Raw genomic sequence first — 26,471 nt, 5'->3', positions numbered from 1 at the left:
GAGGCTAGCTGACAGACAAACAAACTCAGACATAGTTATAAACAAACAGAAGTTGTTTATCTTTTGATGAGCTTCCTTGTTAAAACTTCTCCAGCCAGGAGCCAGTCTGGCTCTAATGACATTTAAGGGCATGGGGACTACAGTGATTCAGTGGCCCTCAAGTACTCAAACAGCTGCATGGCAGACCTCAGAGAAATACATAAAAGGAACAAAGGCATCACTTCTCACTCTCTCATCATTTCCCATTGTCCCTTAGTCTCCTTCTCTCAATCTCCATTTCTCTGTCTGCGGTTCTCTCTCTACTGATGATGCTTTGACCTGTCTAAGCAGGTCGGGGCTCTCTAGTGGGGCGCTTATAGTTGGAGGAGCCTATAGTTGGAGTTCTGCAACACCCACTTGCAGAGCAAAGGGTGAGCATCTGTGTTACACAACTGGCACTCTGATATCTGAAAATTCCTCAGCTCTCCTGTGTGTCTCACTGGAGGCGAGAGAGGAGAAGAGTACGAGGGAGCTGTGTAAATTTAAACTGGCAAACTTTCTGATGGAAATAGCTGTGACCCCAGAGTGGTCTTGTCTTGAGTTGAAGCATTGTTGTAATCAATACAGGCTCTCGTGGGGATGACGGGCGAGGACCTTTCGTTCCCCGTTTGTGGAAATAATGGAGAAGACTGTTTGTTATTTTTCCCAGACATGCCGCAAACTAGCAGATATGGCCGGGGCATTGCAGGTTATGACGCTGGCTCAGGGAAACAAATACAAAGAGGAGCATTTTATCAAGAAGCAAACAGCAGAGCTCCGTTTGAAGCTGCTGGGAGCTCATAGGTCACAGGGGTGCTGGGGCTGCGTTTGACCAGCTCATCTTGAAACAGGGGCTTGGATGTTCTTTGTTCACTCGCACTAGGCATGCAGAAGCAGAAACGAGTCTCGGCTCTGGCCTGTGTAAAGTCATTTGTACAGCTTCAAATTAAGTTGGGTTCAGCGATTTCCCCGGAATGTAAAACTGACCTCACTGAAACATGCTTATTAGGCGACTCTTGTTTGGTTAGAAGAAAAATAGCTCAAAGGTAAAATTATAGTATCATTGGAGTAGTGCAAGTAAAAGCGATTTCTGGTGGTGTCTTTTGTTATGTTGCAATAAAATAGAAACAGTGTTAAAGAAAATAAACTTTTAAAGTGTAAATAGCAGAATATAAAGAATATTGAATGACTGCAGAAGAAGAAAAAGCCTAAAGGTATTTTCTGTCTTATTTTCTTTTTTTTTTCCTAGGCTGGGTAATGGAGAGAGGGCAGTAAAAAAACAGCCAGTCGAAGTCAAATTGCCACAGGAACTAAACGTCAGAGGAAGTCACCTAGATGGGAATTTTGCCAATGTAGTTGGCATAGCCTGTGGAAGCCGACACTCCTTCATATGGACCGAAACTGGGCAGGTCTACAGTTTTGGGAACAACTTTTATGCTCAGCTAGGCTATGACTTCCAGAGGGCTGACTTCAAAGAGAACCAGGTATGAAGATTATGGTTTCTTTACAGTTATGCACAAATCGTTACCCAATCCATCACTACTCCCAGTGGCTTCTGATTATCTTAAAGTTGTTTGGGTCATATTTACATAAACGCAATATAGAAAAATGAAGAGCTGGGAAAGAAGGTTTAGGCTAACACAGCTAAGAATGTTGTGAAGCCTATTGGGCAAAAATCTAAGAAGTATTGAGAGGAAGAGTTTCAATCCAGAAAGAGGTTCACAGTGTTTGTGTAATTGCTCTCACTGATGGAAGAGGGAGCCAAAATTTACACACTGCAGATGCAAAATTAATATGATTTTTTAATGACCCCTTTAAACATCCACACAGTCTCTTAGCTATAATATTAGTTTTTAATTCACTGTTGGGAGTAGGGGCAGGTCTACGTGATGGATACCTCAAGAGCCTGGATAGCTTCTTGTTAGTTGCCTCTCAAGCTTTGTCCTTACGTGGCTTACTATACAGTAGCATGCTGCTGAACCACACAAATCCTAAATTAAGTGCTGTGGAATTGAAATTGGCTCTCTTGTGAAGTGTTCCACTTGCATTGGAGCTTAATTTTGCCTACTCATATCATTTGATTCAGTCCCTCAGTCCCTCTTTTGCTTGCTGCAGCCCATCGCTCCCTCTTCCTTCTCATGCAAAATAAGCCCATTTACCACAATGTGGCAGTGTCTAGGTGAATGATTGCCACTCAGCACTTGATATATGGGTATGTGCTGCTGTGTGCATGTGTGCTGGATATATTATATTTCCAACAGATTCTCCCAGCATTTTGCAGCAACATTAGTGCGTTATACACTATGTGAAGCTCTTTAGGCTCATTTTCGTAATGAGTGGATTTAAAAATAGATTAATATGTTTGTACTTCATTCTACTCTATTTCTTGGCCCAAATATTGTTGCCTGTTTTGTCATTACTGAAAGGCTGGCTTTTACAGTCAGTTGTTTAAGACAAACATCCAATAGAGAGGCCTTTCAGTTCATATGAGACAGGCCTCATACATGAGGGCAAAAGGTAGCCAGCCACCAAGCAGTGTGTCAAGGTTCATGGGCTTAAGCTCTTACCTGTTCTCAATGACAAAGGCCATTTGGATCTGCATGACTGCTCCCACTTCTAAAATCTTGCTACTAAAGAAAAAACATGGGCCCCAGTGGTATGACTATCCCAGACTTATATGTTCATCTCTCTAGGCTTACTTGTGTCCTCTGATTGCCTCAGGTGGAGACCCAAACCTGGCCCTGTCCGTTACCACCCAGCTCCCACTTCTTTCATCCCTTTGCCTTTCTGTATACACTCTCCTTCTGAAGGACCAGACAGGCTGTTCCATCTTCAGCTGTCCTCCAGTCTCCTGACTATATGATACTGGCTATTGTTGTAAAGAATCTATAGGCTGGAACTGCCTGCTTCACCCCTAAGGCTCAGTTTCCCCTTTTTGTCTGAAATGGAGTGGTAGCAAAGCGCAGAGATCTAAGAAACACTATATTCTGTTCTTTATTGGCCCAGTGATAAGGTATTGGGATTCCGCTCACACCTGCGAGCCCTTTGTTCAGGCCCGCTATGGCGTTTCACCTGCACCAGACAAGGTTAGACAGATCGCCTATTTAATGGTTTGATTGACATTATTTTAATGTAACACCGTGGGGAGCGATACGTCTTTGAACAGAAAAGAAAGTTAACCTTATATTTCTCCAGGACACACCCCCCCCCCCCCCCCCCTCCCCATTAGAACAATGACATTGGCATTTTCTTGGGATTTTGTTTGCACATAGGACATTCTGAGGTGCCTTATATAATACATTATAATAAAAACTTGCAGTAGGTATTGTGGTAGCTTTTTTTTAGTATCAAGCCTGCATCATATACCATACATCTACTTCTTTTTTTCCATTTATTGATTTTTTTCCCTCTGAACACTGCATAGCTTAGTTTCTAAGTAGGCTAACACCTTCTAGCTAAAAATGTACCAGTGTATTTCTACAAAAGTAAGCAAAAAGCGACCAGGGGAGCAAGAAAATAAACTCTGTTCCTAAGTGTGACACGTGTGCAGCTTGAGCTTGGCATGGCATCCGTGTTCAGCCTGGCTGCGCACAACTTGTTTGAATGTCATATTTATCCCTGTGTTTTGTCAGAAAATTAACTTCCTGTGAGTTTGCGGCAGAGCCGAGCATATGGCCACAGCTCTCTGGAGATGACAGCCTAGCGGAGCGGGAGCTCGCCGGTGCCGCTGCCCTGCTCTGGCGGCAGATGCTCCGGGCTTCTCCGCGATTAAGTGGAGATCATCACTGTTTTCTTTGAGCACCGCTGTGCCTTGTACTCTGAAGTGTTCAGTTAATCACTGCCTGCCTCCCTGCCTTTTCCACGCAAGCTGCCAAAGCACTCATTAAGTTTGAATCTCCCTCTTACTGCTCGCTTGCTCACCGGCTCGATATATTTTGTGACTGAATCTTAGCAGTCACCCTTTCTGAGGGTTTGTTGCACCTGTTTACATGAAGGATTGTACAAAGGCAGTATTTTTTGTTTGAGTACTGTATGTGATTCTATCTCTAGCCATGGTTCATTTGTTGTGTATCTTGTGCATATAAGAAAAAGCCACTCTATAAGTTACCGAATGTTTCCTTTAGCTTGTGAATACCGATGTGCTCTGTTTTTCCCTAAGTGCCAAAATACTTCCTTCACAGGCCTCTGAGGGAAGTGAAGTCTGTTCCACAGTTGTGTTTTTTCTCATTGAGAAACACTGATAGTCACATTTACAGCTGTAAAACACGACTTTGTTATCCACTGAGTATGTTGAATGTATAGAATCAGAGCGCAGGTATAATGTAAGTCATAATATTAAAATAAAATAAAAAAACTGAGCATTTGCTAACTCCCACCGCCTCCCAGGCCAAGTATCTCACATCCAGTTGTGTTGTATCTCCTACACAAACAGCCATGTATTGTTAATGTGAAACATTGTGACACGCTTTAACCCTGATTGATCTTGATCTCCGACACAAATAATAATGTGATTACAGGCTTTTCTCTGCCTCTGTCTTCGCTGCAGTGGAAAATAACATTAGGACTATCCTTTCATGTTAATCGCCTTGGTTGGAAGTATACCTCAGTGCACCAATAGGCCTCAGTAATGCCTCCTTTCTTCTAAAAAACCCCATCCAAAATAACCTATTTGCAGCACACCCACACACACGTTGCTTAGCTGTGTAACACTGTTATTCTGCACCAATCAAAGCCTGGCTTGCTTGTCCTGGTGCGGTGATCATTCCCCCCACAATAGCGGGATGGCATTACTGCGCTTTTGAAAGCATTTGCATGGCAAAGCAATAACATGCACCTTGTAAATAAAGGAATTGATCCTGTTCATCTCAGGTTGGATTTCCTGGATAAAGCTGTGGAAAATGGATCCCTGTATCGTATCGCGTCAATATACACACTCTGTTTCCTCATCCTCAAGTTTACTCTGCAGTAGGAATCTTCTTCTTCTTCTTAATCTCGTCTGTCAGGCTGTCAGGCAGACACAGAGAAATGTTTGCGATTCCCTCTGCTACACTGGTTACTTGGCAGACAGCTGATTAGTGCCAGTTTGCCTCGTTCCCAGTATGCAGATACCCAGATAGAAAGCTGGCCCCATTCATTGAGTCCAAGTACCAAAATAGCAATTGCTGTTCTCAATCAACTATGAAGAAATGGGTTTGCATTGTTGGAAGAGGTTGATTTGAGACTTTTTGAAGAGGCTCTTGAAATTACTTTCAAATCAGCCCGAGCTGACAGACAGCTGGTCGAGCATCATGCTGCTGTGTGCGGTCAGCAATAAAGAATAATGTTGTTTTTTTCTTTTCTTTCTTTTCTTTTTTTAAAATCATAACTCATACTATATGAGCATTACGCCTTTGCACCCTCTGGGCCCGCGCATTGTTATTCGTCACAATAGACGTTTATCTCCTCTACTTAGATTTAAATGTATTCACAACTGTACAAATTGCCACTGTGCTCTTGGCAAGGTACAACTAATTTTTAGACGAGGAAATTCCTTGTCAGGAGCAGCCAAGGGAGAAGGTGTCAGATTGATACCAGAAGTACACTAACGGCTGTGCGGGAGCATAAGCGTTTGCTGCGCTTCGGTGGCGGTGCGTTTGATTTCAACACTGACCACCAGTGATGCCAACCCTGTAGTCCTTATATGAGCTGCCTCTTGAGACATAAACATAGACAGCCCTCCCCCACATCTCACTCAAACTGATGCTGCTGAAGTAAAGAGACAGAGAGGGGAAGAAAGTGAGACACTGCCAGACAATAAAGCCGTTGTAGAGTATATACTCTACTTGCTTGCCTATTGTTACACTGCGGTAAGTGGGAACTCAGTGTGGGTGTACAGTGACCTCAGCTACTCTACCCATCTCCCCTAGGAGGACCTCAAAGGGCACTCGTTCAGTTCCTTATTGCACGCCCTGGGCTTTGCTGCAAAATGAGAGACAACAAAGAAAAAAGAAAAAGAAAGGGAACCGAGGGAGGTAGTCTCAACTTTACAGGAAGGCTAACCTGTGCCTTTGGAAATCCTGCATCTTTTTAAAAGTGCCTATCTTCCTGACTCTTAACGGTATCTGACAGAGTTTTTCGGGGCTGGAAGTGCTCAGTGTGATGACTTCTGTTGCACTCTGGAAATATTCTTTTTACCATAAGATGTTATGCAAAGCTTACCCTTAAAATGTGTATTGTTTTCTCAGTGTGAATGAGAAGATATGGTGTTTGTGACCTTGTTTCAGTTTGAATCATGTGCCCTGCTGTTTCCCCAATATGCCCCTAGTGTATGTAATGCTGAAAGCACATTTAGTATCAATAATTCTGTACATTTCCTTCTGGAAAACTAATTCTCATAATAGGATTTTGTCAATGTGATTTGAATAATGATCTCAAAACATCCCATTTTAGGCTACTTAACTAAATAGAATATTACTGATTGCAATACTTATCCATGGTAGGGGTTTTGGTAACCTTCTTTTCTGTTTCTTGCCAACAGCCAATTTTCTCTCAATTAAAGCATGATATTAGCACTCAGTAGGGCATAAACAGAAATAACCGTACACTGCTGAATATCACGCCTTGATTATGAGCTTAAGAGTGGGTGTACAGATGGATTCTGTTTCTATACTCCTATTAGAGAGCTGCTGTTTATATGTGTGTGCATATGTGTCTGTGTCAGAGAAATGGAGAGGGAATCGCTGCCTGCATGTGCAGGAGTGTGTGTCTTTGGCAGCAGGAAAAGCTGGAAGTTTTCAGCTCTCTCCTGTTAAAACCTCTGGAAAGGGAGGGCAGAGGTAATAAAAGAAAAAAAAAAAGAAAAAGTCACAGGTATAGTAAGAAGGAAAAGTGTATCGTTACATTGAGAGCCAGTCAGTGGCAATGCCAGTTGGCCAAAGTTAGCAGGAAGCTGTCCTAGTAAATGGCAGCAGCTGCTCGCAGTTCGAGAGAGCATGTCCCAGTCAGAGGAGAAAAGCGATGGCATCTACATTAATACTACCTTAATGGCCCATCTGGCGCTCCGTAGGGTCCCTGGCTGCGCCACCGACTCATAGGCGTTTGACAGGCAGTCTCCAGCGCACCAGACGCGCATGGCATGCCAAATGGCTGGGAGACGCCTCCGTGGCGCACAGATCTGTCAAACTCTCTGACGCTGTAGTCACACAGGCAAGGGAAGTTAAGGCAAGTTTTCACACGTGATTGGTTCTTGACATGGATGGGGAGAGGGAGGGGGCAGAAGGAGAATGACTGGCTTGTCTGTCTCTCTTTCCTCCACAGCCTCCTTAAATGCAAACACACATATGTGCACACTCACAGGGCATGCACACATAATCATTCACACCCTCACACGTATGCGCACGCTCTTCATACTAGATGCTAAGTTGCCATGACCAGATTAAACCTCAATGAGAAAGCCAGGTTAAGATTAGCCAGTGGTGGATTCACTGTGCTCTGATGGCAAATGGAGATAACAAATATTATTTTCGCTGCAAGTCACAGCCTCTCTCTGTAAACAAATGCTGGAACTAATTGCTTCATTGGAAGAAATTGTGGAAGGTCTTATCAAAACACCACAGGGGTTTCTGGCTATAATTGGCATAATTGGTTGACACAGCAGGCTGTAGTCCATGATGTGGCACAGTGATGCACTTTATGGGGAATGACTGATCATGGCTTTAGGACTATAGATTGCCCTTCTAGATACTTAAACATACGGTATGAGAAGTGGTTAGTTAACGTGCAAAAGCAGGACCTGCACGCTAAACGATTTTGTCATATCTTCACCTCAAGACTGAGCTTTATGCCATAAACCAAGAATATACAGTTTAAAGGGTTAATGGGAGACCTCAGTCCCTTTTACTAGTGGATGATGAATTCCAACTCTACCCCATGTGCTTGGCCTTTACATCAGCTCAGTTGAGCTGCACAATACTGACACAGTGGTTTCTGTGCGAGCAGGCCACATTCTGCATTACACACTCGCGCAGATCACTGCAGAAGTCTGTATCACACTGCTGCGGGGAAACTATGGCTTCTTTCTGTATGAGTAAACTGCACAAAAAAAAAGTACAGCTGAAGGTACTTTAAAATATTTGCCACCATTCTTTCTCACACTTTTTCTTAAGGACATTTAGAGAGATAGCAGCAGTTCAAAAATGGAACGGAAGGTTCTTTAGAAAATACATTTCAAATGGCTTATCCAGTAGGTAGCCCCAGAGGACACCTCAGGGATAAAACTTGGCAAGAAAGGAAGATAGAGGGGAAAAGAGTGGAATTGGAAAGAAGACACAGCCGTGACTAAAACAGTAGAAATATAAAGGGAAAAGGTATCCTCTTAACCTGCTGACGCCTCTTCAGAGGAATCACAGTGCTCCGTATCAGCATTCGCTCTCTGAACATTTTGCTGTGTTCTGTGTTTATAGGAAAAGCGTAGATCTGCTGATGTCTCTTGCCTGAGAGTGTCTCAACGTTAGGCAGCCAGTGCAGGTGATTTCAAAATGACTATCTTCCCGTCACACACTGTTCCAGTTTAGATTCGCTGTTTTATATTTTTTGTTACCAATGTTGATCTTGTTTTTTTGGGGGTTTTTTTCCAAGTAAATCGGTGTATTGTGCGTGATTATAGTAAAAGCAGGAGTGGGTTGCATTTTCTGTCAGCTCAGCTCCATCTGTAACACACTGACCTTGAATTCTTTGTCTTTTTTACAAACATTCACTGAGACTCAAGGATGAACTGAGAGTCCATAACATTTACAGTGTCCAATAGGATCAAAAGATGACGTAAAGGCATTTTGTACAGTGTGCAAAAGTCTTGGGCCACCTCTCACTTCGTTTTGCTTACAACGAGGCAGACTTTCCTGTAATGTTATAAAGTGGTCTTGAATAAAAGTTCTCTAGGTTTTCTGAAGGACTTTCAGTTTTGTCTTTGGATACTGATTGCTTTTTCAGTCATTTTCACACCATTCCTTGCACCTGACCATTGTCAGAAGAATGATTTTGTTTGTTAAGCCACTGACCTATGAATCATGCAAGCATAAAATGGCACCTTTTGTGCAGTTTTACTTGTATATACCCAGGTGATTGCAGAGCTGTAAGCCAAAAACTTCCCATATCATGGTATGGTGTGCCGTGTATCCTTAAAAAGTTGAGGAAACAGGACAAAGAGAGGACAAAAGAAGGAGTGGCAAACCTAAAAAAAATATCTACAGCAGATGAACTGTATCAGTGACATGACATGAACATCCCAATTTCATGTCCTTAAGAGATAGGAAAACATCCATCAAAGATCGGACACAAAACCTGAGAGATGCATCAGAAGCTTCCGTTGATTCGGATCTACTGTTCATAGAAGCCTCAGGGCTGAGGCGTGGCAAATTACACAAAAACTAGACTGAAAATCAGTGGAAATGGGTCTTATGGAGTGATGCGTCATCAGAGAGTCAGGAGATTGATAGAAGAGTAAGCCTCTACAGCCATCTGTAAAACACGGTGGAGGCGCTGTAATGGTTTGGGAGTGCCAGCTTGTGGAGTTGGGGATCTTGTCATTGATGGAATTACAGAAAAGTACGGTCATATTTGCCTCCACAATGCAATACCATCTGGAAACATCTAATTGACAGTGGCTACATTTTTCAGCATGACAATGATCCCAAATACACTGCCAATGCAGTAAAAGCATGCATAGATAGAAGAACACACAACACTAGTCATGGATGATATTGACGAGCAGTGGAACAAAAGGCAGCCAACATCCAAAGAAGAACTTTGAATGTCCTTCAAGAAGCCTGGAGAACTATTCCTGAAGGCTACTTAAAGAAATGACAAGAAAGCTGCCTAAGAGAGTTCAGGCTGTGTCGAAGAGTAAAAGTGGTCAAAGCAAATACTGACTTTGAAGCTCTGTAGAATTGCACAGTCTCAGGTTTTTCCTTATACATTATTTGTTTCAATAAATCACTGCACATATTTTTATTAGCAAAATATAAAGAAATGAGGGCTGATTCAAGATTTCTGTGGGGTACTGTATCCAAAAAGGTCAAAGGTCAATTCTCTTTAACATTAAAACATTCTGTAAAAACTCTTATTTTGGCGATTATTCAACAAACCGAGTTGATTGGGTAGCTGTTGCGTTGAATTTTGGAATTTGTTGCCCATATTTAAAGCACTGTCTACTCCTATAGCTACAGCATTGTGCAGACTGAGCTTTATTAGCCAAACGTAAGCACATTTAATACATTTTAGTAAAATTGCCAAAGTCTTTCCTTTATGGCAAACATGGATGTTAACTGCAACTTGACTGCTTGGCAGAGGCATATGACCATGAGGCAATAATTCCAGTCTTTTAAATGAACAAAGGACACAACTAGTAAAATTTATGGCAAGGATAAGTCGGCTGGACAACAGCTGCCAAGTTTTTGTGAGGGAAGGAGAGCGAGAGAGAGAGAGAGCAAGATGATGGCTGAGAGGAAAGAGGAGAAGAAAAAAGAAGAGTCAGCAAAATAGGTTTAGGGGCTTGCGAGAAAAGAGCATGAGGAACTCTTCAACTTTCACTCCCATTCCCAGATGTGTTGTAGGCAAGACATAGCCTTTGAGGAGCTTGTGGCAAAATAGGCAAAATATGAATATACACGCACTCCACTTTACCTCTTTCTCATCTCCTTCCTCTTTTCCTCTCCTCTTTTTTCCCCCTCTTTCATATACTCTCCACGTCTCCTTCTCTTTATCTTTCTCCCTGGGCATCTCCGTTCCTTAGTGGCAAACCCAGCTGCAGGGTTTCTGTGGTACTGTGAGTGAACCCTCACTGACTCCTTCACCAGGCAGCTGCACAGCACGCTAAAACACACACACGGTGTCTTACCCAAGTCTGTCCTGCTCACTTTTATTTGCTAAGTACATCACATTTGCATATGCGATAGGGTCAAAATGGAATATTTACTGCTGTGCTGCTTTTGTTACGCGATGTTTCGAAACAAAATTAAGTTTGAAAAACATTTCATTTCTAGCAGTGCTAAAAAAAAACATGGCTTTTTCCTTTAACATGAAATATATTGCAATCTTCTGTAAAGCCACTAGAGGGAGCTTATATTATGCTGTGTTTCCCCCACACCAGGAGTTTGTTTCATAGTACTGTTGCTCAAGCAATGAGGCACAAAAAATAAAAGGCTTTCAGATATTCCTCATTCTGCCCCTAAATAATTTTGCCAATTTTGCCGATGTAGAGATCACGGCCTCTCACCTACACAAGAGACAAAGGCAAGGTTTAGAAGTAGGGGTCTGCTTTCTTTCAAACAAATTCGATGATTACTTCTCACATGTTTTTGCGACCAGATATTTGCTGGTGGGAGGCTATGTGTGCGAGTGCAGAAGTGATAATTCTACTGTTGTTCAGAAGCTTGAGCAGGGTGCGTAATGGCAATAAGAGAGAGCGTGCCCAGGCGTGCTTTCAATCTGTTTCCCAAATGTAATGAGTCCGGGCATAACTCTGGTCATCCCAACTTGATCAAAAATGGGAGGAAATCTGCAAATGATTTATTATGTCCTGTAGAGATTCATCAGTTCCACATGTCAAAATGATGCTGAGCTGAAAATTAAAAGACATCTTTCGTCACCATTATTTTCTTAATATAGATGGAAAGTGGGAGCATGAAAGTAATTCAGTCAGCACAGTGAAGGAAATCAGATTTATATGCTTGTGTTTAGAGCATATTGCATTGTATTTGATCTCATTCCATCTGTATCTTCTTTTTAAAAAATTGTGATCATTAAATGTAGTACAATGATATAATCAACCTGAATACGAAAGATCACTAATACCGCTTTATTTCTAAATTGTTTTCAGAAATATTAATTCTAAAAAGTATCACACATTGATTTTGAATTTGGCTTCTTATCCTTAAAATATAGGTTGTTATCATGCTCATGCGTGCATAATTATCTCTACTTTCTGTGCTCTTTTGCCCTCTTGGATTTCATTAAACTGTAAAATACTAATGCATATTGCCACATAATCATATTTTTCTGTCCCTGTCCCTTCATAATAGAAATGGGGTGACACGACAGCATCTGAACTAGAGTCCCAGACTTGTCCTGCCGTAATGTTACACGATCTCAGCTCTCACGTTACTAAAACAGGCTTGGCCGATGGGATTCGCCATACTCTGCGCTTCTCCACTCCTCCTGGCCTTTTCCTGTGACAGGGCTGCCGATGATACAGATCCGCTGTGACATTTTACATTGTGCTTCCTAATTGCAGCAGCTGATAGTAGGATCGCTCACCATACAGCTGCATATTTTCTCTTTTAACCACCCTTTAGCTTTTTCTTTTTCCCTGTTGGGAGGTGCAAGTACACGGCGGTGTACTGTACTGACTAATTGCGTTGCTCAAATGCTGCCTTATGTATGCATTTAGGTGTTTCGTAATCTTCTTGCATGTATGTAAAACTCTGTAAATCAACTAAAACTTGAAGTTGAGTTTTTCTTATTTAAAAAAAACAAACAAAAGTTTTTTGATCATGATTGAGCAACAGTGTTTATTGGCAAAAGTGTCGTCCGTTCTTTCTTTTGCTCTGGGTTTTTCTTTACTTCAAGTGTTTCCCACTGGCGGCGACTCCCGAACTGAAAGCCGGGATAAACCTGCATGACAGATGCAGCTCTAATTATACAGTTGTTTTAAGACTGTCAGGTTGCCGCAAAGAGGGAGCCAGTCATTTGGGAAAATGAAGGAGGAGGGTTGTGAGTGGGAAGAGGGAGGTAGAGGGGGACAGTTTGATGGACGGACATTGTAACACCAGCATCTGGTGATAGCTGCAGCTGCCGTATCGTTTTCCCACCGCCAGCTTGCCAGCTAAATAAATATTGCCACGATCTGTCTTGTACTAGCAAGTGTAAATTACTTTAACACATCAATAACTAGTTTACAATGATGTTTTTTCCTGCCATTTCAGAACATATATTGATTTCACATTGCTGTTAAATGGCACAAGCATTGTTTCCTTCAGCCTGTACTTTGTTTTCCAGATAGACTCCTGGCAGGCATGGTAAAGCAAAACAAACAAACAAAAAATATCTACATCAATTATGGAGTCATTTTACTATCACTAAATATATATATCGATATTATATATGTATTTTATAATTGAATATTTATATATGTGTCTATCATGATAAAAGTACCACTATTTGTCTGTTCACATGAGAAATACGTACTTATGTGTCAGGTATAGATTTTGAAACTTTGTGCTTTAAATGCAGCGTTGAGTTTTGAACATCATGGTCTTGTTACTGATGTCATGCGTTTAGAGCGAAAACAAAACATTTCTCTGAAAAAATTTGCATCTGTTTTTTTTTTTCTTGCTTTGGTAAATAAAGCAGATTATAATTAGCACCGAAGACAAAGATCTTTAGAGCAGTGTTTCCAGTGCAGTTTTCCATTGTGTGTTTCAATAGATTCCTCAACAGTAGTAATTATGCGAGGAAAATGATTCACGCTATACATGATTTACACTGTACATTTCTTTGACAAAAATAGACAAAAGAGGAGAGATTGTTCAGGATGTACGTAGCTCTGTGTGAGTTTTCGCTGCTGTTTTTGAGCAGGTGTGCACATGTGTGGCGTGAAGTGGGAGCGTGCACGTGTGTGCACCCATGAAGCGCAACTGCAGGCGCTCTCGCGCTTCTATATTGTCTATTTTCATTCGTATGGGTTCCTCCTCTCGAGGACAGATGTTGGGGGAAACCCACAAAATCAGAGCTGAAGCCGCACTATAATCACTGCGATTTTAATCAAGGTCTCGCATTGTGACCCACTTATTTTCTCACAGTGCTGATTGCACAGCAGTGCAGTGGCGACTAGCATTACAAAACTACAGCCTGTGATTAACCTTCACATCATATACATGTCCCCTAACCAAGATACAGCGAATCCTAATCCCAAAATTACACCCACTTGGACTGAAAAATCTCTCCCTTTGTCAAATCTGAATATTTTCATCCTTCATTCTCCCATTTTTATGTGAAAGACAGATGATACTTGCGTTCTGCATATGAGGAAATTGAGGTATGGCTGAGTGTATAATACCTAACTAATATATTTCAGTTGGACAATAATATGTTTATGCAAGCGTGCGAGCACAGTCTATGACCTAACTTTTTTCCCCTACACATTAAAAGTATACGATAATGTGATTCAAATGAACCTCACACATAATATTATAGGCTTTTGTGAGAATAAGGACATATTCCAACCTTCTTAGTCGTTTTCACCACTATTGTAATTTTCACATCAGTGATAATAAACCAGATTGATTATTCATTCTCATGCTTCAACACCATTTAATTGTGTAGCCAGAACACTCCAACTTCGGGGTCAGCAGGGCTCTCTCTTTCATTTACACAAAGACACATCAACACGGATGCATACACCCACCCACCCACCCACATGCAGACAGGCACACACACCAATTCAGAAATCTCTCTGTTTCCTTCTCTCCTTCACAGATGCTCTCAAAGGGCCCCCCGAAACATGCCCAGACTGGAATTTGCCAAAATATCCTTTCTCCTATCAAGCACACACTGTGCCCGATCTCAGTCCCATTGCACTTATTCCTCCAACATCTCAATTAATACCCCATTGGAGGCACAGCACCCCACAGAGCCTCAGAGGCTCACTGTGGTGGTGGATTTTTCCTTGTAATGTTCACCACAGATGCTGAAGTGCTTTCATTTTAAACCACATTAGTGAACTACCTCGGTCTCAATCAACACCAACAGATGAAAGATGTACGTTTATGAGCAGTTGTCAGTTATTATATGCATGTGTGTGCCTCTGTTTGTTTGTTCGTGCCTGTCTTTGCCATATCAAAGCTTGAACACCTTTTTGAAGAGTGTCCATTGATAGTCTTTGTGTTGTGTGTCTATATATATATATAGACTCTAATCTATCAGAATGGGAAGAGGAAAAAAAATCTATTTATTGGCTTGTCCTCTGGTGTTATGTGTTGACAAATTTGATGTGCTAAAAATACTGACGGCTTCCATCCGACTGACAGGCATACAACCTATATCTTACAATGCTCTGTTGTCTCTCTCTTCTCGAGCTGGCTGTTCCTCCTGTTCAGTAGCTAATGGATTTTCATGGTTTCCAGGGTCTGTTCCAGAAATGTTCTCCTGTGGAGATCTTGTAAGAAGTGCCCTCAGCTGGTCCCACAGTCTGCCATTAGGCCTCTCCACTCTTTTTATCCCTAGACCTTTGAGACCTCAAACTGCCAAATGAGTTGAATTATGGCCAGTTATGTGGAGTGGACCCAGCATCACAGGGGAGAGGCTTGAGTCAGTGGAACTAACTACACTCCTGACCATTAAAAGGCAACCTGACACTGCCTCTTCATCTTCTTTCTGCTCTCAAAGGCCGACACCGCGAGCCCACGTCTCCAAGAGCAGAGACGGAGTACAGCTATTCAACACATGAGCCAAGTAGCCAAAACAAAAAGGCAGTTTGTCACCCAGGCAAAAGAAAAGCAATCAAAACACCAATCTTCTCCACATTCATTAAAATTGTAAAGCTCTCCCTGCACTCTGTGTACTTTTCAATATTTCCTTTATCAATATATTCTTCCCATCTTTTAAAATTTGTCCTCTACCCTTCAGCTTAGTGAGTGGGGCTTCAGGGTTATAACCATGGCAAGGTTAATTGGAGCAGCTTCAATAAACGTGCTAGCTACAGCTCTGGCTACTGTATGAAGAAGGCCATCTACTGTAAGTCAGGCAACCTTCAGATTCTTCAGATTCAGAAATTCACCCACACAGTCTTTAGTCACACAAATGCCAATCAGTCCAGCCTATGGTACAACCGTTTGCACAGACAGACACTGTACGCGCACACATACACACAGAGCACTGTATTTGATCTGTCACAATAACAGGGGCATCATAACATGATGGATACGGCCCTTTTTTCCCCCCTCTTCTCTCCACCGTGCTGCCTCTCGCCTGTAATGTTGATGCACTGTGTAATGTTTGCTGTTGCCGTTAGCTGAAATGGAATGAGTGATACAACCAGAGGTGCTGGGATTACCGTGGGCAGAATTGATACTATCTGTCCAATGATGTGTTATTTTGTGGAAGTGAGGCAACAAACCGGAGAGAGAAATGGTTGCAGCACTCTGTATGATTTTACAGTTTAAGTGGTGAAAGACAAATAGAATAACAGTGATATGCTAGCAGGGGTTGTAAATGGTTGAATAATTTTCCTCGATTTCAGCATTCATTTATCTTTTCTACAGTCCTTTGCGGAGCTTCTCGTGGCAGCCTGAATGGTATTTATCCCTCTAGTCTGCTCACAATTGCAACATCAGCTAGCTCAGCGCACATCTTTAGAGGTGAGGCAGGTTGCGTCCACGCTATTCCTCTAATAGGGGCGGCTCAGAAAAAGGTCAGAGGTAAACTAATGACACCTGCAACAGATGCTTCTTTCTGGGAGCCTAAGCTAAGACTGAGCATAGCTGGGCTTGTGGGAATAAAAGTGTGCTGCTTTGAGACTCAGCAGGCTGCGCCCGGGTCAGTCGCTAACCACTGAAAAGACTAAATTCAGCTCTTTCTGCCGATTTGGGGCACAAGCTGAGGGTCCGGGGCTATTGTTGTGGGGTCAGGTTAAAGCTGTCCAGCTTGCCAGAGCAGCTGACAACCATTCATCACAAATTCAGCACCGCAAAGCTATAAAGTTCTGCTTAGGTAGGTCAAAGGCGCTAAAGAAACATTTTAGATTTTACTTTCACAGTTGTTTGCGCATGCTGATATGGACTTGGGTTTGTTTTCTTTATTTCTTTAAATACAGGAAACCTCAGGTGAAAAACACAGCAGCAACTTCAACTATCAACTTCCTGTTTGTCCTAAAATCTAAATGTACATATCCATACATGTCAGTTTTTGTCCAGTGATGGCTCATGAATTTGAGCTTTGCCTCAAGCACTGCTTTGACTCCTTCTTCTTCTTCAGAGTTAATGTTCTGTATTTTGTACTGATTTCAGTATTGCGGGCTTTCAATACATGTCTTCACAAGAGTACCTGACCCACTTGCTTTTATAGTATATGCAAGTACTACATCATGCGTTTTCCGGCAGGCAGTGAGATGTTGTGCTGTTCTGTATGAGGGAAAAATGAAATAAGAAGGGCTATTTTTCTCCCCCATGTAAACAGCTGGCAGCATCCCATGCTTGCACAATTAATGGGCATCTAATTGGCAATAATCATTTTTACTTAAGCAAATATAAAGTAGGCAGTTGCCCCTGGAACAGACAGCTGTTGGTGGAACCTTCTGGCAGCATAGCATGGATACCTGAGGATGTGGATGATCACTTCTTACTGGAGGTGGTCCATAAACTTAAATACCAAACTGCTGGTGCACAATTGATTTTTTTTTTATTTAAACAAATCTATTAACGACGCCGGAGGATTTACAGTATGTAGACTACAAGTGTATCTGATGCGTTAACCATCTCGCACCGTCATACTGTCTTTTAACCTGTATTGTGCCATAAGTTTCTGGTATTTTATGGTGTTAATACATCACCTGGTTAAAATTCAGAGGAAGTAATCACTGAAACTGTGTTGTACACATAACAGCAACTTAGTTAAAAAGAAGCACACGCACATTAGTCTCTGAGGCGGTAATGGATTTTTTTCAGTGATCATTTTTCAGTGATGTCAGGGACTTTTCAGACACTTTGTTTCCAACATATTTGTCAAATTCAGATTTTAAGGTCAGACCTCTGCAGTGTAAATCCATAGAGTTGTGATTTCATTCAGCTTAAAGTTACCCCATCAAGGTTGTGATTCAATAATAAAAAGCTATGAAAAAGTACAGTGCTGCCAGAAAGGATGAAGCCTTGCAGCTGACAGACAAGGAGGCAGCGTGCAATGAATTAAACACAAAATTGCGTTTTTGCCATATAACTCATCTGGCCAGGAGTTTCTCAGACAGGCAGCCAAATAGGACATGTAGAAAAAAAAAAAGGTAAAAACGCTACTTCATGTGATACAGTGAAAGTCTCTTTGACATTGGCTTTAGGGTTCTTAATGTAATGCACAAATTAATTTGCATGATGAAGTCTCTTCTGCTTTAAGCCTTCTTCTTGATGAAAGGGCGAATGAGTGAGAGGAAAAAAAAGAGAAAAGAATAAGTGTGTGGGATACTGAAAAGTAATGTCAGCCAACCTTATTATGAGAAGGGAATGGATTAAGGGCATTGTTTGAGCTGGTAGAGGAGGTACCTTCCATACTGCTGCCTGCCATCTTATCTTGTCCCCCAACAGTGGTTTAATCTGTTGGTCGAGCATGCCTGCAAATAATTTCTGTCTGTCAGACAGACAATGGAGCTGTCACCTTGTTGTGCATCACGGATTACTGTACTGTGCATTCTGCCCCGCCCCTACAAAGAGCCCTGACAAAGGACTTAATTGAATGGCTAATTTGTGTGTGTTCCATGTGCGAACATGCATAAACACGAGCTTCAAGTCATCACGAAATGCATGCAGACTTGTTTTCGCATGCATACTCCCATCAGTAAGCACTCGCAAGTGCAGAGAAACAACCGTTCAAACCCACACACAAAGCTGGGTGCGCACACTCCCTATAGGAATTTATTTTGAGGCTACTTGTTCATTTAGTCTGATGTCAGGAATTATTGCTTCCAATCCTTATGGCTAAACTGTAAACAAATTCAATGGACCAGATTCAATTAACTCTGCCTAACCTAACATATAATTACATGAAAGCACAGAGTGAGAAGTAGAAGATAATGGAGTTTTTTTTACCCTTGAACCTTAACCCTACTTTTCCCATTTGTTTATCAAATTAATTTAAGCCAGTTGATTTGTTATGCTGTGGCTTAGATACATATAATCACCCATTTTAGCTTCATATTACACTTGTGCTTAGGCTAATTAATCCGCAATGTTTATCACGCATAAACAGTGATGGCTTTGCATTATACATCTACAGAAGTAAGGGTGTTTTAATTGTTCTCAAAAATGTTAATTATTTACAGTCAGAACAAATATCCAAAGACACATCTTTTTTGAAAAACACTAGTGAATGACTTTGGATGACATTGGTCTTAATGGTGGGTAAAAAACAGACACAGAACAAAATGCCATGATTGGTTTTAACAAAAGGACAAATACATAAAAAAAAAAAGATTTTATTTAGTTTTTGAGAATAGAGTATAGAACTTCCCAGTGGAAAACCACGCTATCATCATTGTTCTGAGAAGGTCTGTGCAGGTTTTCTGAAGTGACAGCAGTGCTTCGTCTCATATGATGATGTGTTAAACAAAACACTGCCCACATGTTTGCCTTAAACTAAGTAGCCCTTAACTGCTTGGACAGACAGCAAGCTGTTGCACTTTATGTATTTGTTTATTTTCAAGATAAGGGGCCTCTTTTATGGATAAGCAGCTGACGCTTCCGCTCTGTCAAGCTGGGACAGGCTGAGGGAAGATAAAATAGAGTCTGTTAATCTGGTACTGGTGAGGAGAGAGAGCGATGTTATTGACCTACGCTGGCAGCAATGTGTTTCAATTATACACCGCCATCCATTTGTCAGGCAAGCAGAGCGATGGGCGGGGGCACGGGGTTCAGGCTTGGGTTAGAGTCATTCTCCATCACTTACGATGTGTCTTTGGAAAGCACTTTAATTGAATTACCCAATTTATTCTTCAAGCAACAATGCCCTGGCATAGACCCATCACGAGAGAAAATTAAATGCAAGTTTTAAACTCAGGCAGTTTACATGCTTCACATTTTCTTGGTGTACACATGGAAGGAGATGACTAACTTATGGTGACCGTCCAGAATAAACGTGTTTTGTTAATGTGAGTGCTGTGACTTTATCATGAAAATGTTATCTTACACTTTACACAGGACTTTTTGACACGCTGCCTGTTTGTTGCTAGTCACCCTTGTGAACTATGTCTATTCATTGTGTGACAGGTAAGAAAACACCTGGTGCTTTGGCTAAGTGAGAAATTAGAAGGCTAATACATTCCAAGCAAGTAAAATTTAACTTATTGTGCAGGAGATGCATAACCAACCCTTCAATAGTGCAAATGTTTTGTTGCAGTATTTGCTCATTTGTACAGAGTTCACATATCAAATTAATTTGGTTTCTCATGCAACCGAATGTCTCCATCTGTCTTTTTAGTTAAAACATTCTGTCAGCCAAAGCACGTTGTCAAGTCAAGTTGCGCTGCTACAGTCATGTTTTCCTTTTGTTTCACTGCTTGCAATCTTCCAAGCAGATTTCCTTGAATATTTTCCCCGATATTTGCAAATTGCACGAGGTTGAGTGTGATTAATTCTAATCAAGTTCAATTTATTCTGGAAGAGCAGCTGGAAGAGGCCTAAGTGTTGACTGCATTCAGTCTGCGAGCTGTCTGACAAGATGGCCAGCCTGTCGATCACCTAAGCCCCGGTTCCAGGTGTGGTTGAAGGTGCTCATCTCTGCTGCATGCTGGCCTACTTGCACTCTGGCCCTAACACCTGGCCGTTCACCAAACTCCGATCGTCAGTTCGTCTATTTTCACGAAGACAAGCCTCGCTGTCTGCTCAAGCTCTCTGTGTCTAATCAACAGTTTCTCTCTCCCAGTATCTCCAGAGCTCATCTTGTTAAGGACAAAGAATTGTGGATAAAAATGTACTCTCTATAAGCGTGTAATGTACACCAATTATGCTAATTTGCAGCGTTGCAGATGGCCCAGTGTTGATTGCAGTTTTAGGATCAGGGGAGGCCGTCTGAAATTCGAGTGCGGGAGTCACGTGACACTCATTACTGCACAACCTCAACCAAATATCCCTTTGTCACTTGTCATCCATCTGTGCTTACTATCTTTGACAGATAAGACTATGCAGAACTCTAGGCAGCTGAAGAGCTGCACAATAAGCAACGGAAAAGCACTGTTCCTAGTTTTAATTGGCATTTCCCTAGTTTTGCTGTATTTGGCCATGTTTTCTGAACAATGAGTATCGTAATCTAAAATGTCAGGGGATAAGATAATGTCCTAATGTAGGATTTCATTGCATTTTACAAAATAGACACTGAGAATACAGAGTACATTTTTAATGATGACAGTTAATAGAACCATCAAGATGTCTATTTTCAACTCTTTTCTTTGTCCCTTGGCGTCTACCTCGCTGGGATATGTATAGCTATCAACTCTCAGTATGCTGGCTCCAGGGGCAAGAAGAATCCTCTCGAAAATGCCAGTCCACTATGGGAACTGTGACATTCACGGCGTGCCAAGGTGTGCTGTGCGTTAGAAAAGCATGTGCAGTCAAATGTAAATTCATCATCGTCATCAGCCATGATGCTCTTTGTTCCGGCTATTCAGGCGAGTCAGTTTAGCCCCCATCTTCTTCTATGCCATGCTAAAGTGAGCCCATGCTGATGTTCAAATGAATGGAGTCCTTTCATGACGCCATGGCCACTGAACTCTGGAGGCTGCACATAGCCCTAAGTCCTGCAACCTTTGTGGCAGGGGGTTCCTGCCAGGCATGATTCCTGTTTAGTGAATAAGTGGGGTAATTATGGTGCAGTTGGGGCCATGCAGCAAATGTCACCAGCAGATAAACAGTAGGAGCAACTCTTCCGTAAAAGCCTAATTTATCCACCATGGACCTCCTGTAGCCTGCAGATGAATTAGGAGCAGTTGGGTGTAAAAAACAAACCAGCTTCTCTTGATTTCACTGGAGTTCAAGGATGCATATAATTGGAGAAACACTAGTTAACTGATAAGGCCCCAGGTTAAACCTTACTTTGTCACACACCAAATCTCTCATGCTGGTCTCAAACGGCAGCTGCTAGTTTGATGTGTGTATGCCTGGCATGTGTGGGCGCCTGATGTGTTATGACATGATAGAGATTTAACTGTTTCAGGGTGCATAGAAGCTCTTTTCATAGCTGCATTAGATACAAAATGTAACTAGTGGAAGCTATAGGTTCAAAATGACCCCTTGCACATATGGTTTTATGTGTTGCTATTAGAATGTGAATCTTACACTCTAGCCCCCTCCTCTGCATCTCTAAAAGGAAACCACATCCATTGCACTCCATTAAAGAGTGCCCACTCACGCGTGACTACAGGGCGGCCTTTATAACATCATGAGCCTAGGGAAATGGGAGAGTCAGCGAGCGTCATTCCATTACCTGCTGAAATGGATGCCCCTGTATCTCCTCCTTGATTAGCTTTGTCTCGAATAACAATGATAGCTTTAAGTATGTCTAATTGAGGCTGGCCTCACCCTCCCTCTCTCTGTGAAAGTGCTTACTCATTTTGTCTGTCCTTTTAATAATTACATTATCATTTTACGCCCCTGCCGGTTCCTTGGGAAGTGTGCCGGCGCTTGTGTTGAAGTGAAAGCTCATTATTGGAGTTGAATTATGTGCAGTTTATTGATCCCCATGGTGGATTATGGTGCTCTAAGTTAGTCTAGACAGAATAGTTAGCCAGATGACAGAGAGGAAACATAGAGGCCCCAGGGGAAAGATCTCTGGGCTCAGTGAGCAATTAATGCCTGCCAGGTAATGGAATTTAAGTTTACACTAAATCCACCAATGCCTTGGCATTTGAAGTGCCTTATAAAAAAAAACATTAGCCTAATGAGACGGTCAAGGGAACGAGAGGCATTCTTAACACACATTTTCTCTGTCACACACACTTGTCCTTTTCTCTGTTCTACTCGATCTTCTGAGCTCATCCCACACACAACAGCGCAAAAACAGCCAACTATCACTGCTCCATTTTGATGCTCCTAATAGAAGGCGTATTGGGATGCATTTTAGAAACCAGTTTTTGTTTGATTGATAATGTTTAGTAGGCTCCATTTTAAAGACAGGCTTCGCTAATCTCCATCTTAGCCCCGGTGAGGCTGTTTGTGTGATAAAGCGCACAGTGAGTGGGGGAAAGGCCAAAGTGCTGAGTAAGAGGCCAAGCAGGACATTCATCTCTATAAAGCTGAGGGTCCGTTTTAAAGCTATCCATCATTATCTTGATGAACAGGGCACATTACCAACAGCAATGCCTCCTACCGCCAGGGCTAGCAGCGTGGTGTCCTTCAGTGGACTTGTAAGGACCTCAGTCTCGTGTGAAGTGACATTTTTTTTTCTGCAATGTTATGAACTTTTAAGTTGCATACTTGATGGTAAGCAGTTTACTTCCTGTCTCTATGTTCACCAGTTACTTGTAGATTGAGGTTTCGGGTAACTAGTAAATATGAGCTCAATGTGCACAATTAATTTTGGTCTCTACTAATTCTTGAGAATGGTTTTAAATAGATAATTGTTTTACTGTGTTCACCAGTTAGTAAAGTTAAATATACTCTGAACAGCCACAACGCTTTGACCATTCACCACTTAATCATAATCATGTTGTTTTAGATGTGGTAAGATGACCAGTGATTTGAGTTAATACAGAGAGACTATGAAAATACCCCAATTTAGGATATAGGATTATTAGGACCAATACCGATATTTGGTCATTTCAAAATCGATATATGGGCCAATTTTTTTCAAATTCTATTTTCAGGTGCGTAAAACATAAAATTTGTGTTTTTGTTCTTATTTATAATTTCTAAGATAAAATATTCTTGTTTTTTTCCTACAACAAGTCATGAATTACTCGTTTACTCTCTGCCTGACTCTCCTTACATCAGCTGGTTGTTGTGTTTGCAGTGTTGCCTATTGTGACAAAAGAAAATGAACAATGAAAGTGAACTGACATTACTGAAAATCAGTTTGATCATATTACAACATATCACCAGCAGGGTGTGCTAAAGCATGAAATTGTGTCCACTAGAGTGCCCTCTAGTGGACACAACTTGGAAAAATAAACACTCATAGAATGACTGAAGGGTGTTTCTTCCATCTTTTACCTTTTTTATTTTATTGCCTGTTATAAATGCTGATACCAGTATATTAGCAAATAGCTAACATCAGTGATCATAATACTACTGATGACCAGCAGAGTGTGCTGAAGCACCACTGTTAAAATAAATTTAAAACTCTTAAAGCAATTCAAAGAGTGAATTTTAGTGTGTTGCATGGTGTGTGTTACTAAAAATATTAGTTTTATAACTGCCATAACTCCACCAACCTTCAAATCAGCAGTTCCACTTGAAACTACCGAGCGGTGCAGTAGTCCACTTATAAACAATACTGATACGTATCCGCAAGTTAAAGCACGTGTCAGCATCTCACATACAAAACAAGTTTACCTCTCAATAAAGTTAATGCCCTTGTCACCTTAGCTGAAAAATGTCTTCAGTAACATGTGCTGGTGTTTTGAGACATGCAAGCACAAACACACCCATCACTTGGGGCACAATGCCAGTTGCTAAACTCTATTTTAAATGACAGCATTAATGAGAAATATTGGATAGTCAGGCAGAATGCTGCACCTGTTCATGTAGCCTTGTACATCCTGAAAGCGAATGAGGACGCAAGGAGCTTTACCCCGTAACGAGGCCAATAACTAGCTTAAAGCCTTTTTGTGCATGTTGTTTGCTTTAATGTGTCCTTGGCTCATGAGCCTTGATAATGTTAGTAAATACATACAGGAGTGTGGTGAAACTGGGCTGGAATCCACACATGGAGGAGGAAGGGAGTGTCACCAGGGAGAAGAGAGAAAAGAGAAGTGGATGATTAGACTGGTTTTACTGCTCCTCTGCCGACCTAGAAAAACAGCAGACCTGACCTTGCATAGCAGAACCCTTATATATCTAATGATCTCTGAGTAGCTTAATGATACAATGTTTTCTCTCTCCCACTCTTTCTCGCCGTTTTCCTTCCCTCTCACATTGCAGCTTTTCTCTCTCTTTTAGCACAAGCTTTTGCACACGCACACTAGTCCACACAGACACACACAAAGTACACAGCCTTGAAAAACCCAGTCAGCAGTTTGGGCTCGGAGTCTAGCAAATGAGCTGTCCTATTGAAATAGAAAAGAGAGTGCTCTATGCTGTGGAAAATGCTGCTATGGCAAGGCTTATAGAAGAGGGACGGAGGGAAAATTACTTGTTCGGACAAAGAAACATGAGAATGTCCTTTCACTACAAATGTACCAATTTACATTTGGACGGGGCAGATTACATCCATTTCTTCTATACTTTATTTCTTTTTTAGCCCTTTTTTTTTACCACCCTTACACCTCTTCTCATTATCATTCATAAAACGCCACTGTAAGTGCAGCGAGAGAGAGAAAAAAAAATTCCGATTCAAAAAAATGACCCTATTTTTCATTGATTCACTGTTCCTTTATCTCGTCCTAGGTACTCCATTGGTTTTTAACGCTCCAAGTGTAGTTGGACTCCTGCAGTTTAATGGTGGTAGCACCGTTATACAGCTCAGTTGAATTGTATCAAAGATGACTAACCAGCCATAGTGCCATTCCTACAGCGGGGTACTAAATACTGTGTAGCAGTACAGTACACACCAATAGGAGTGCATTTTTTGAGATGATGGGTCTTAAGTGATTGATTTAACTTAGCGATCAAGAAATTTGACCACTGGGAAGTTTATTAAAAAAGAGAAAGAACACATTCTGGCCTTTTTGTCATTGTATAGAAGGAAAACTTTGGCTTAAGTCATTCATTTTTGGGCTTAATTCCCTCTCTTTGACTACTTAATGCGTACACCTCCGCTTTGTCCTGGTATTCCCCTTTCTTGCTGCACGCGGTAATTAAGATTCCATTTTCCTTTCAGTACGAACGTTAAAGTGGAGGGTTATCATTGGGCTTCTGTAAGCTCAGCCAATGAAACACCTATAGTGACCTCTCTGATTTCCCCAATAGGGGGTCCTCCCTCCCAATAACCCTCTCCCCCTCTTGGCCATCTTGTTGTGTGGTCTCCTCTCTTCAGTTCTCTCATTACTCCCTGTGTGAAGGCCCGGGCGATGGGTGGCATGGGAGGAGTGGGGCGGTTGCAGAGGAGGGCTTCTGTCCCTGGATGAGTGAGTGTGGATAAGAAGTTGTTTGAATTCATAATTGTGCTCTTGTGAAGGGGGAGATTTGTAAAGCAAGGCTGGGTTCATTGTGTGGCAGTGCGGGTCCGGTGGAGGGTGCGAGCTGCTCAAAGCTAATGTAATCTACGCTATTAGAGAGGGTTAATTAGCTGCTGAACTGGAGCCTGAAGAGCAGGCAGAGAAGGAGAGGCACGCAGAGTGAGACAGAGAGAGAGAGAGGGAGACGGAGGGCGGGCGGGCGGGCAGTAGGGATAGAGAGGTCTTCAGGGAGTCATTAGAGACTGCTTGTTGTAATACAGCCACACAGTCAATAAGGCTTCTCCTCTGAGGAGTTAGAAGAAAGGCGAAGAAAGGCATGGTGGGAGAGAGAGAGTTTCACACCGAGCTTGTGGACGTTAGCAGCTCTGCCACTGGACACATGCTAGGGAAA

General features: G+C 41.8%; 1 protein-coding gene across 1 annotated transcript in view; it reads left to right on the top strand.

Annotated features, from left to right (window-relative positions):
- Positions 1-26,471, top strand: part of LOC146562389 (uncharacterized) — a 306,632-nt gene that overhangs the window by 50,973 nt on the left and 229,188 nt on the right. The window contains exon 4 of the mRNA XM_085294108.1: positions 1,268-1,502. Within this exon, the coding sequence (XP_085150234.1) occupies positions 1,268-1,502 (235 nt within the window). The remainder of the gene's footprint in view (positions 1-1,267; positions 1,503-26,471) is intronic.

The sequence above is a fragment of the Mchenga conophoros genome, linkage group LG12, assembly GCF_057382185.1.
Source record: "Mchenga conophoros isolate Kocher_MC1m ecotype Shallow Benthic linkage group LG12, M_conophoros_male_GT1.1, whole genome shotgun sequence".
NCBI classification, from domain to species: domain Eukaryota; kingdom Metazoa; phylum Chordata; class Actinopteri; order Cichliformes; family Cichlidae; genus Mchenga; species Mchenga conophoros.
The sequence above is the reverse complement of the archived record's forward strand: the minus strand, read 5'-3'. Positions and strand labels throughout refer to the sequence as shown.